The 13,604-nt window shown below is 44.2% G+C and overlaps 1 protein-coding gene across 1 annotated transcript in view; it reads left to right on the forward strand.

Moving 5' to 3' along the window:
- Positions 1-13,604, forward strand: part of Ntn4 (netrin 4) — a 105,207-nt gene that overhangs the window by 35,841 nt on the left and 55,762 nt on the right. The window contains exon 3 of the mRNA XM_052753133.1: positions 2,169-2,447. Coding sequence (XP_052609093.1) covers positions 2,169-2,447 — 279 coding nt within the window. The remainder of the gene's footprint in view (positions 1-2,168; positions 2,448-13,604) is intronic.

The raw sequence follows: 13,604 nt of genomic DNA on the forward strand, positions 1-13,604 counted from the left end.
AGTGATACAGGGTTTCTCTGTGTAGCCCAGGCTGTCCTGGAACTCACTCTGTAGACCAGGCTGGCCTTGAACTCCCCCTGCCTCTGCCTCCCGAGTGCTGGGATTAAAGGCGTGTGACACTATGCTGACCATTTGTTTTCCTTTCTTTTTTTAAATTTTTACGATGTTTGTTTCTCTCACGTGTGTCAGTGATTTGCTTCCATGTACACATGTGTTCCACACACGTGTCTGGTGCTTGTGGAGTTCCCACAAAGGCACTGGACCCCCTGGAACTGGAGCTGTGGATGTTTGTAAGCCACTATATGGGTGCTGAGGACTAAACCTAGATCCTCTACAAAGAGCAACAGGTACTCTTAACTGAGGGGCCGTCTCTCCAGCCCCCTAAAATCCATTTCTAAAATGAAAGTTTTATGTCTAAAGCATCCTTAAGAAAAAGTGATTAAAAAAAAGAAAAGAAAAGTGCAAACAGTGTAAGGATCAGAGGGCTTCCCTAGCATGTGAACATGTGCAAAGACCATTGGTTTGATCCTTGGAACAAATTTTTTAAAAAAAAATTTTTTCTGTACAGTCACTTGGGTATATTTCCCCTAAGTGGTAGTTTTTCCAAAGCCTACATTTGACAATCATTTTGCACTGCTTAGTTATCAAAATATTCCTGGTTTTTATTTATTATTGTTAAGAGTTTTTAGTTCTCACAGCCCCAAAGATACTCAAGAATCTCAACATGCGTAATGCTCAAGACTGCCTAAGTTTTATTCTGTCTTTATAAAGCCTGTGTAGTAAGCATGCTTTTAAAATACTCTTTCACGTTACAAGGCTTCAGAATCTCTTATATCCCTTGGTTTCCCACCATCTGTGATGCCCTACCAACCTTGGTCTTCCAGGTAACAGGCAAGTTGGGGATTGTGTGCCGCCCAGGCCAGAACCACGTTATGACCCCCGTCCTGCAGAGACTCACACATGGCCAAAGGTTTCCCAGTAGCCAGAGCCTGCCCCTCCGAGCCTTCCTCCCTCTCGCTTGCTTCGCACACCTTCAGCGTCCATCTGTAGCCTACACGAGGGAAGCAGTCTCGTTAATCACACGGTGTGTTTAACTAAGAACACTGTCGGCAGCTTGGTCAGGTCCTTTTCCCCTAACGCCTGGATTTAAATGACTTCTGACTCATCTCAGAAATCAGTCTGCCCTCAAGGACAGTGCATTTACCATCCGCAGGGATATATATATATATATATATATATATATATATATATATATACCACCAATGTGGAATTCAGTTCCAGAAAGGAAAACCAAAAATATTTGTTTCATAGCAATAATGGCCCCAACTGTTCATCAATTAGCCTTTGAAAGGGTTTTAAGTTTCACTCAGAAACACAAGCTCCTGGATCTTGGCTTTACAGTTTCTTCTCAACTGGTCCTCCTGTTGTTTGATTTTTGACTACTTAGATATTTAGTCCCTGAAGAGGGTGGCATCAGACCCAGGGCCTCCCTTGTGCTAAGCACACGCTCTTACTCTTGACCTGTACAAGCTGTGCTCTGGGAAATGACGCTTTCTTTTCAGAACACATAACGACTTGGATGGGGTATTTGGCCACCACACCCTCCCATTGGCTCCCTGCGGCGCAAACCACCCCACCACAGCCTCTCCAGGCCTGGCATGTTTCCTCCTCTGTCCGGTCCCTCTTCCCTGGTTCACTGGTCTCCAGTCACACTGATCATGTTGGTTTGGTTTTTGACCCAGGATCTGTCTACCTTGCCCTGGCTGGTCTTGAACTCTTGGCTCATGTGATCCTCTTGCCGCCATAGCTGGCCCATTGTTCTTCCAGAAATAAGTCAGGCTTGGCATTACTACGAGGCCTTGAAGCTTGCTGTTCCTTCTGCTCAGAATGCTCTTCCCGTGACCTTCGCACGGCCACCTTCCTCTCAGGAGCCAAGTCTCCGTTGGTTACTCACTGTATACATACATCTGTATCCCAACAGGAGGTACACCTGTTCCTTTAGAATAACAGGGTGGCTCCTCTCCAGGTGTGACCAAGGTCTAAAAGCCTCTGGTTATCTTATCACTCACAGATAAGCGAAGGTATAAATCACACTGGGACTACAGTGGGTAAGCAACCCGGGGCTTGCACACAGCCTGTACACACACGGTGTTTTCTTCTCTTTACAGGTTATTTTCCGAGCTCTGTCCCCGCCATACGACATAGAAAATCCTTACAGTGCCAAAGTCCAGGAGCAGCTGAAGATCACCAACCTCCGCGTGCAACTGCTGAAGCGGCAGCCCTGCCCTTGTCAGGGAAATGACTTGAACGCAAAGCCTCAGCATTTCACGCACTATGCAGTCTATGATTTCATCGTCAAGGGCAGCTGCTTCTGCAACGGCCATGCTGACCAGTGTGTACCTGTGGATGGCTTCAGACCCATCAAGGCCCCAGGAGCGTTCCATGTGGTAGGTAAAATGAACTAGAAGTTACCTTCAGCTTTGGGGACCACAGTCCCCTGAGTTGAGGTCTGCCTAACAGTGTTTTGCATTTCCTCCTTGCTATCCACCCCTCCGACTCCCTACTCGACCCATGACGTACTATTAATTTGTTTTTGAAACATCCATTTTGGAATTATTGTCAAGTAGAATAACTAGATTCCTTGGGAAATATCCATAGCAGCTTTTGTGCCATGACCTTTGGATCTCAAGGGTAATGTGAACAGTATTGAGAAGTTGGTGTTATCATATTTACAACACTATCACACACAAGTCACCTTTGGCTACGGTAAATAGGGACCACTCTTGAGATTATAGAGTGAGGAAAACAAAATCCTCAATCCAGTGTCTGGTGGCTTTGCTGTCCATCAGTACGATGAGTGGAAGCAGCCTAAACCCCCTTCACCTGAAGGCAGAGCGAACCTCTCCTACCGCTGTGTTCTCAGAACCCAGACCGATGTCTTCCATCCATTTCCCGGCACATGTCCTTTTGAGACCGGAACTTCTTGAGACCAGGGAATGTGTTTTCAGGATATCCATAGCCTCAGGACCCGGCAGGTTACCTGAGCTAGAAGCAAGTGCTTAGTAAGTGAACACAGGTAGAAGAAGATTTTTTTTAAAAAATCAGCAATGGTTGTATTCGATATCTTCCAAAACAGGAAAGGTCTCAGACATAGAGCACTTCAGAACTATGGGTAGGGATTAGAAAAATGCAAAAAACAAAACAAACAAACAAAAAAAACCACTTAAAACTAAATAGGGAAACACTCTTAATTTTTTTTAACTTAACATTTTTCTTTACCTTTTTGAAATTAATTTTTGGCTAGCACCCAAGGTAACGGATTTCACTGTGATAGTTTTCACACTGGCATGTCATTATATTTGGTGTTTATTCAGCCCCCACCCTCCATTCTACCCCTCCCCACCTCTCTCCTCCCTAGAAGTCCCCTTCATGTCCCATTTATTCTATTTACCCTCTCTGGAACTTTTTCTTCCTAAGAAGTACCCGGTCTGCAATCCTGTCCTACATAAGCAAATATAAATCTAAGCCTAGATTCTGCCCATGAGAGAAGATGTGTCCTATCTTCATGAGAGTGGCTTATTTCATTTAACTTAATGATCTCCGCTTCCATCCACTTTGTCTCGATCTCTTCCTTACAGCCCAGTGTAAGTCTACAGTGTCTGTGCATCTCATTTTCCTTACCCGGCAAGCTGCTGGTGGTCTTCCAGGCTGGTCTCCTGGCTATTCACATCCTGCGTGCACTCAATTCTTTAACTTTACACATTCCCCAAGCACACCAAAAGACGTAACAACGGCCATGACAAACAAAACAGAAGATGTTTACATTAAGAAGGTTTGAGTGACTTGGGCAGGGGTGGTGACCACTTGTAAATCCCAGCCCTCAGGAGGCTGAGCTGGGAAAACTGCAAGTTCAAAGTCAGCCTGGGCTACATAAGGAGACCTTGTCTCAAAACAAAACAAAACACCTCCGAGTATTCATAGGACATCAGATAAAGGGTAGATTCTACAGATTCCTCTTTATCCTGGTCCTGATGTAGGACAGACCATGGACTGGTTACCCAGTCGGACATTGTATGCTAATAGAGCTGAGTTTCTGGGATAACTCAGATGAATAGGAGAGAGGCCAGAGAATAATAGAAATGATTACCTCTAGTCATTGAGTGTTCCTACCCTGTCTCTAAAACTGGAAGAAAGAAGTGCAGCTTTCACGTGACCTACTCATTTCTAGGCAGTGAAAGACCTTTGAAATAATACTGCTGCAAAGAAAGAGTGGAATAACTTTATCTATCTCAGTTAATTTTGTTCCGGTATGATTCAAATATAAATGCCACAGATACTCTAGACGCAAGTAACCTACCCCAGCAGGGATGCTCGACACTTTGGCTTCTCTCAACAAACATTGTCATCTACAAAGTTCATACTTGAGACCCGCACAATCGAGTCACGTGACAGGAAAAGAAAGGCTCATAGGGTGTGAAGTACTTTTTTGACTTTTGTGCTGGGCCATATTTATAGGTATAGCGGAATGCAGGCTGCCCATGGGGTGCATGGGGGACGCCTGTCAACCAGAGAGCTCACATGAGGAAGAGTGCTCATAAGTCTTGATGAGTTGTGGAACGGGCCTTTTGCTCCCTCAGCTGGCTTGTCCTCTACTTCAGAGCAGTCCTGGGCCAAAGGACAGGTGTAAGCCTTGAGGCCCCCAGTACATGACGCAGAAGGGGTACAAAACATGAGTGTTTGTAGGATGAAGGACCTTTTAAACCCCTGAGGACCCCTTACCAACCAGACTAAATGGCCAGAGTAGCGTGCACTTAGAAGCGGTTCTTTCTTTTTTTCTGTTTTTAAATAGGTCAGCCGGCTGCAAACTTTCAAAGAATTAGTAATCCTTCCTCAAAGAAACTGCTACAAGGTTTTCTTCATTCTGCTGGAATCCATAAAGGAAAATTACTCAAACTTAACACATTTTTTTTTTAAAAAAAAAATGTAGAAACCTTAAAGTAAAATTATTCTAGACAATGTTCTGTCACCCAGAGAATTATCGAACAATAAAAGGGAGCTGACTGAGTGATCCTCATGTAGTGAGTGTCTGTCCATGTCAAAAGGGTGGTAGCATGAAGGGCCCCCTTCTATAGGAAGATCTGTGGAATGGGAACCTCATTTCCTGGCTAGCCTCAGGCGACTTTGGAGTGGGAATCAATTTCATTTCAAAACAGCCCTCGTTTCTGGCGTCTCTGCCTGTTTTCAGACAGACTGAACTTCGGCCATAGTGGGGTAGCCTGACTGACATGAATGTGTACCTGACTGAACCAGGGCCGGTCAAGCCAAACCTGGAGCTAGCACCAGGAAAAGGGTAGAACCCAAGACAAGTGGCCAAGACGGTCAGCCTTCAGGGATCTGGTTTCACGAGGATCCCTACCCTGTCTCTAAAACAGAAAAATCCCTGCCTACCTGACTCTGAAATCGTTGGACACACGCTGAAATGCAACTTTATTTTATTTTTCTGTGAAGAGTTGCTTATGTAGGTTGAGTGTTGCTTTTCTGAAATACTTGAGATTAGAAATCGTTGAAATTTTTGGAAAGTTCACGGATACATAATAAGATTATCCTGGGAGTGGAGTCTGAATCCAAACATGAATTCTTTTATGTTTAATGTGGACCTTATACACAGAGTGTGAAGATAACCGTATACAATAGTCACACTGCACCCATGTTTTGGCTATGATCCATCACATAGGTCAAGTGTGGAATTTTGCACTTGCACTATTTTAATGATGCCCAGAAAGAACGTCTTACATTTGGGATTTCAGAATTTTGGATTAGGGGTATTTAACTTGTTTTAAATTTGGAACTGAGGGCTGCGGAAATGGCTCAGTTGTCACGATGTTAACTGAGTAAGCACGAAAGCCTGAGTCCACCAAAAAGCCAGGCATGGCAGTACACGTCTGTAACCCTGTCACTGGGAGGAGTTGAGGTGGGTGGATCCCTGAACCTCATTGGCCAGGCGACCTAGCTGCATTGCTGAGCTCCAGGTTCAGTGAGAGACCGTCTCAAAAATAAGGTAGAGACAGAGACCTCCCCCAATCGTTCTGTGCTGTGTATGTCCTGGTTTCTGTGAGGATGAGAGGAAGAGACTCTGGATGGTTGTAAGCCTGGGCTTTAGAGCTTACCATCCAACTCTTAACCAGCTTGTAGCTACTATGACTGTCACCTTGTGGCGGGTGAGAAGATCCCGCCTGGTGTCCGTGACCCCCTTCCCCTCTACTTTGCCCTGTCTTCCGATGAATTGGCAGCAATATTCTGTGATATTATACTGGGGGACAGACTCAAGGTCCTGGAAATTAGTGGACCATATCCAGGATGGAATCAAAGAGCAAATGGTCCTAGAGATGGAGAACCCTGGCGGAATCCTGCTTGGTGCTCCTCCTCACATGGGGAGACCTGAACTTCAGAGGATCTTCTTCTAAGAGCCTGGCCTGTCTGTGTCCTGAGCCTTCTCCCTTGCTGGGTACAGCTGTGGCTTTCCTGCCCCCATTTACCTCTGATGCTGACCTCACAGGTGGTCCTTTTAAGACCCCTCCTCCCTTCAAATGCCTCTCCTGGGCTCCCAGCACAGCATGCACCTCTGGTTGCTCTGACCTGGAAGTGCCTCTGGAGCAGGAATGGATGGGGACTCCACGCCCTGTGGATCTCTGAAATACCAACACTGGCTAGAAGTTGTACTGGTGCTGGGGAGAGGACGCTGTGTTTAGTAGGTTCAAGGCATCTTGAGATTTGTACAGGGAACATCTGGTGAGCTTCTCCCACATGTTCAGTTCTTGGCTCCTGGAAGTGATGTGACCCTAACCCCCACCCCCAAACTTGTTTTTAACTAATTAAACTTTACTGCTTTTACTTAAAAAAAAAAATAAGGTAGAATGAGGAAAACATCCAATGTTGGTCTCTGGCCTCCACATGCTTGCCCACATGCACACACACACACACACACACACACACACACACACACACACACACACGCACACGAACTCGTACACTGCACACATATATATCCTAAATCTGGAAATGGTTGCCTCTTTTGACTTGCTGAGTTCTTATTCTTATATTGCTTAGTTGAGCAAAGCGCACATCAGAAGACTGACCCTTGACCTCAGGGACACATACTACGGTCAACTGTCATTCCATGTGTGCATATTTGTCGACACTATTTATTATATGAACATGACTTAAAACAGCTGGATTAGCCAGGCGGTGGTGGCACACACCTTTAATCCCAGCACTTTGGGAGGCAGAGGCAAGCGAATCTCAGTAAGTTTGAGGCCAGCCTGGGCTACAGAGTGAGTTCCAGAATTGTTATACAGAGAAACCCTGTCTTGAAAAACCAAAAAAAAAAAAAAAAAACAAAAACAGCTGGATTAATAACTTATGACTTCAGAGTGATGTCTGGCCTCTTAAGAAATGCTGTTCTTTTGTAGGTCACCTTATCCTAGGTATGTTCATGTAAGTGTTGACTCTTTTCAGCAGATTTTTTTTTTCTCTATAGGTAGGAGTAGCTCTTGAAGTGTAGCCCCTGAAACAATGCCATCCACATTTCCCAGTAGCCTGTGAGAAATGCAGACCATTAGACTATCCCAGAGTGACAGGGACTCTGGAGACAGGGCCCTGGAGTCTGTGGAGCAAGTCTGCCAGGTGATTAGAGTGCTTCCGTCTGAGGTAACTGGTTTGAAGACTACCATTCATATATCGTGAACGTGTTCCTAGGAGTCACTATAACAAAGTCTGATTTTTCTAGACTAGAATTCTTTTTATTAAGATTAAAAAATTTAGATATTTTTCATTTTATGTGTATGAATGATTGGCCTGCATACATGTATGTGCACCACACGGATGCCTGATGGATGCCCTGACTGGTGTTCTGGATGGTTGTAAGCCACCATGTAGATGCTAGAACTCAACCCCCAGTCTTCCTGCAAGTGCTACAGATGCTCTCCACAACTGAGCCATCTCTCCAGCCCCAGGCTAGAATTCTTAATGGTTGATGGTAGTGAATTAGGGACATTCATGGAAATAACACCTGTTCTATTTTCTTAAGCTCTCTAAGACGGTAGGGTCATTCCTTGCCTTTAGAAGCGAGATTCCCGTAGGAGGTTCTATGTTTCCTTCAAAAAGAGTACCACCTCCTCCCTCTTCCCAGATCCACTCCATCCAGCTGTTCCCAGCTGCATTTTCCCCCAACGGGTCCTTTTTCTGGAAGGCAGAGCATTGCAGTGACTGGCCGGGAGGCGTGCTGGGCGCCAACCAGACATGACTATGACTCATCACGGAATTTGCTAAGTCACTCCGTCTTCCTGAACTTCAGCCTCCATATACAATAAGGAAAACATCTGCTTTCATAGTTACTGTAAGGATTCAAAGTGTGATGGTTTCAGGCTTGGTGATGCATGCCTGTGGTCCCAGACCTCAGGAGGCTGAGGCAGGAGGATTCTGAGTTTGAGGCCAGGCTGAACTATGTCCTGAAATGCTGCCTCAGGAAAGTGAAGAGTGATGTCCGATGTCCACCTTAGGGTAAACACTACTTTCTCCGCTGTTCTTATCGTATGGCCTGATCTCAGCCACCTCTGCTGCATTTCCCACATACACGTCTTCCCAGTTACGACAAAAATAAATCACAGCTTATGTGCTACTTGACGTGTTTACGAGGTTAAGGGTTCTGTGGCTCCAGAAACTGTACTTTGCCTCCAGCCTGCTGAGAGCCCAGAAATTACATGAGGGAAAGAAGCTACAGTTTCTTCTCTTCGCAGCTGTGGAGGCCTGATGAGTTCCTGGTTGTTGTTGTTTTGTTTTGTTTTGTTTTGTTTTGTTTTTTTCTAGCAGCTGGTGATTTTATATCTGTTGGATGATGGATGGCAATGAACAGGAACATGGAGGATTTTTTAAAAAAAAAAAAAACTGAAATATCCAATCCACTGGATTACACCAGAGACCTCTGAGTACCGTGGAGAATTATTTAAATGCCTTGAGCTATGCTTGTTAATGGATTTATACTTCATAATGAGAAACTCATTTAAAAAGAGAGTCGGTATTTTGTCTGCTGTATTCTAAATGCGAGAATCAATATCGAGATTTGGGGAACCGTAGCAGCTGGGTTTGAGGATAATGTCACCTAGTCACCTAGCTATGTGAGGCATCTTTGAGAATCATCCATATGGTCTTATTTCAATAGTTGTTTGGTTTGGTTTGGTTTTTGAGGCAGGGTTTCCTCTGTGTAGCTCTGGCTGTTCTAGTACTCACTCTATAGACCAGGCTGGCCTCTAACTCAGAGATCTGCCTGCCTCTGCCTGCTGAGTGCCAGGATCAAAGGCCTGTGCCAACACTGCCCAGCAATAGTTTTTTTGTTTGTTTTGCAACTGAATATGAATACGCTTATCCATGTTGGTACAACTCAAGTGTCATAAATACAGAACAGAGTGAAGTCCATAGTTCCATCTTCCTTCAAAAATTTCCTGTATTATAAATAAGTCAGAAATATCACCAGGGAGACGGAGAAATGGCTCAGGGTTTCAGTGCACTGGCTGTCATCTGGGAACCTGGGTTCTAGCCGAGCACCTACACGGCTGCTTAAAACAGTCTACGACTCCAGTCCCGGGGATCCAAGACCCTCATCGGGCCTCTGCAGGCACCAGACATACACAAGGTGCACGTACATATATGTAGGCAAGACACTCATGCACATAAAATTAAAAGTCAATAGAAAGAAAATGCTGTCTGTGAAATATATATTAAATATCATCAGAAAACTAATCTTTCAGGTCTTGTGGGAAAGAACAGTTTAAAACAATGTTATAAAATGAGATGATCGAATGGAGATTTTTAAAACCTTTTTCTGCAGTAGGATACATATTTATATTTGGAAGTGAACACCTGTAAGTTAGTTTTAGATCTTGGCATAGAAAAAAAAAAAACAAGCTCTCATGGACTAGAAATGCCAACATTACCACTTATTAAGTGTGGTATCATGAATCTTGGGCTATCATGCTACAAAAGCCACTGAATTTAATCTTCACAACAGCTATATAATGTATGGTCATTGTTATTTTTTTTTCACAGTAGAGGAACTAAAGCATGGAGATGTGTACTGGCTTCCCAAAAGCTATTAGGGGACGGCCACACTAAATCCACCTGTCAGACCCCAAAACGCATTCTCTTATTGTTATACTGTGAAAGACATTAATCCAACTAGGGTTAACTGGCTAAGAACAGAGAGGGGGGGGGGGGAGAGGGGGAGGAAGAGGGTGATGGGTCCTGACAGTACACTGTGGAATCTTAACCTAGTAAGGACGGAAGCCAGGACACAAGAGAGTGAAGAGGTTAAATAGTCTATAAAGCTCTCACTCTGCAGCATTTCAGGTGATGCTTGGCACCTTTTTTTGATTGTTTTTTCGAGACAGGGTTTCTCTGTGTAGCCCTGGCTGTCCTGGAACTCAACTCAGTAGACCAGGCTGGCCTTGAACTCACAGAGATCCACCTGCCTCTGCCTCCCAAGTTCTGGGATTCAAGGTTTATAACACCACACCAGCCCTGGGGGAAAGAAAATCTTGTTGGAAGGGCTCTTATAGAGATAGGAAATCTATCCAGGTTGTCTACCTTTAAATACGGATCCCCAAATTAGCATCGATCTCTTTTTCTTCCATTCATCAACCAGTGTAATAGCCCAAAGAGAAGGAAATTTAAAAAGACAGACAGACAGACAGACAGCAAGCAACAACTTTGGATATTGGATTTGGATATCTACAAAGTAAATAATTTACACGTGGCTGTCTTTCAGGAGTTAGGGTAACGGCTGTCCCTCAGTTCATTGGGAAGAGGATTTTCTGCATCCAATAGCCGTTAATTCCACCTGTGGCCCTAAAGCATTTGTGCTGCCGACAAAGAGCAGCAGCTTGTTTCATTTGTCCCACAAAGATCTGGAAGGATAGGTGACCCTGTCCCCAGCATGACGGCGATGTATTCCTACATTAACGAGACATAAAGCCTTCCCATTTCGCCCAGTTAGTGTGGAACCTTTCTTACTTCGTGGCAGGGTCTTACCCTCTTGATTCAACAGTCTTGTGTTCTTAGGTAGCTCTGCCAGGAGTCCCTAAACAGTGAGCAACCACTCAGAGTGATGAGTAATTACGAAGCCTTCAAACCCAGAAGCATTAAAAAGTCATCTGCGCTCGTGAAAGAATTCCATGTGGGCTTTCTTTCAAGAGCTCTCACAGAATACGTAGATGCTTCTTTACAGACCTCTAGTTATTTTGCAGTGAGGTAAGGTAAAAGGGTAAAAATGTTCCAAAGCTAAAATGCTGAGGTCACAGCCGCTGCCTCTACAGGTGCCATATAAAGTCAGCGGGGAAGCGAGGTGGAGTCTCCAAAATGCTCGCTCGCCTTTTCACGAGTGATTTGAAAAAAGCAGTGCCATCCATATATTTGGGTCAAAAATTGGGAATGTAGCCGGGTAGTGGTGGTGCATGCCTTTAATCCCAGCACTCGGGAGGCAGAGGCAGGTGGATCTTTGGGAGTTCGAGGCCAGCCTGGTCTACAGAGTGAGTTCCAGGAAAGACGCAAAGCTACACAGAGAAATCCTGTCTCGGAAAACCAAAAAAAAAAAAAAAAAAAAAAAAAAAAAAGAAAGAAAATGGGAATGTAGAGAAGCAGAAATGAGTCTCTTCCTACAGGTGGGGAAGGAACAGCACAAATTTGGCATTTTCTTTCTTGAAAGTGCCCGCTGGTAGGGAAAGCACATCTCGTCTTGGGAATGCTTTTCTCATGAACGCTTCCAGCACGGCACTCTGCAGTGCACACTGTGGATAGTGGAGAGCTTGGAGGAGCGCCTGTGCTGAACGGCCAGGCTGCCCGGTTTCACTGCTAATGTGACGGGAGGGAGTGGTAAGCGAGAAATTAGGCGGAACGAGGAGGGGTAGAGGGACGGTAGATACGTCATTTGTGGTTCATGACCCACATCTCATTTCTATCACGCCAGTTTTGTAAGAGCTGAAAATGTACTTCAACTTGTCCTAAATAATTTCATTCAGAAGATAAAATGCAAAGTCAGTCCTCATTTTTATGTTTTGTTAAACACACACACACACACTCACATACACATACATACATACATACACACACACACACACACACACACACACACACACACACACACACACGAGTTCACATACACTTATTTTATACTATAGAAAGTAGAGAAAATTCAAAGCCTTATTTTATTTTATTTTATTTCACTTTAAAACTGGGTCCTGCTAGGTAGCCCAGGCTGGCCTGGAACTCACTATACAGGTGACCTCAACCTCACAATCCTACCACCTCAGCCTCCTGAGTACACAGCCATTTTAAATTACAGGGAAACAAAGTGTGTTAGACATTCACTTCTTCTACAATATAACTGAGACTGCAGTTACATTACATCTTAGCAATATATCTAATGCAGTAAAATTAAGTGTAGGTGGGGATATAGAAAGGCTATAATAGTTGCGAAAGCCAAATAATACTGATGTTAGTCATAGAGAATTCTGATATCATTTTAGCCTCTCTCTCTAGTTCTTTACAACCCCCCCCCCAAAAAAAATCTGTGATTATATAATTTGGGGAGTGACAAGGTCTAGCCCTGAACTTTGGGCTAAGTGTCCCTCCTGTTTCGGCTTCCCAAAGATCTGGAACCGCAGGTGTGAGCCACAGTGCCTCACTGGAAATCGTGCTTCAAAACAAAAGAAATGACTAGCTTTAGAAGAGCTCATGTGCCAGCAACGAGAGTGATTATATATGGCCATACCATCTGAATGTGCCTGACCATGTCTATCCCAGAAGTTAAGCAGGGTTGGCTTTGGTTAGATGGGAGAAAAGACTATTTGGTTCACTATTAAATGTTTCAGATGTGATACTAACACCTATGATGTTCATAAGAAATAGTTGCATCTCTAAAGACCCCATGGTCAGGAGTGGAATGAAAACTGACTGGGAGCTCACAGAATTTCCAAGGGGCAGGGATGTCCCTGTGTGCCAGACAAGGTTTTAGCAGGGGCATGGAAATTAAAGGGACCATGGAGGGTTTTATGTTCACACTGAGCAGAAGGTAACACTCATGGTTATAGTGCGGCTGCGCTGTAACTCGTTTGTAATTTCATTACTTTCCCACATGTAATAAAAAGAGAACTTCAGTCACACAGAGTAGTGATCTGGGAATAACTACAACCAGGCTTCGCCACCTACTTTCAATACTGTGCAAAAATGAAGAATTCTACCCTTTGTCAAATAACTGAGTTATTAGAGCCTTTACACAAAATCCCAATCATTCTTCAAGTTGTCCACAGCCCTTTTGAACTGGACACATTTACTGTTACCATCATCATTTTATCATTATATCGTTTACCTCACTGTACTGTAGTTAATTGCTCTCATACTCAACTCTCCCTATCTGCTAAAATACCTGCTTTCATAACGAAAGGTTGGCAATTCACAGTAACTATTATATGGTATGTTAAAAAATTCTGGATCTTGTTCTGGAGACCAGGCTGGCCTCGAACTCACAGAGATCCGCCTGCCTCTGCCTCCCGAGT

Source organism: Peromyscus californicus, unplaced genomic scaffold (genome assembly GCF_007827085.1).
Source record: "Peromyscus californicus insignis strain IS unplaced genomic scaffold, ASM782708v3 Scaffold_24__1_contigs__length_46423439, whole genome shotgun sequence".
Lineage (NCBI taxonomy): Eukaryota > Metazoa > Chordata > Mammalia > Rodentia > Cricetidae > Peromyscus > Peromyscus californicus.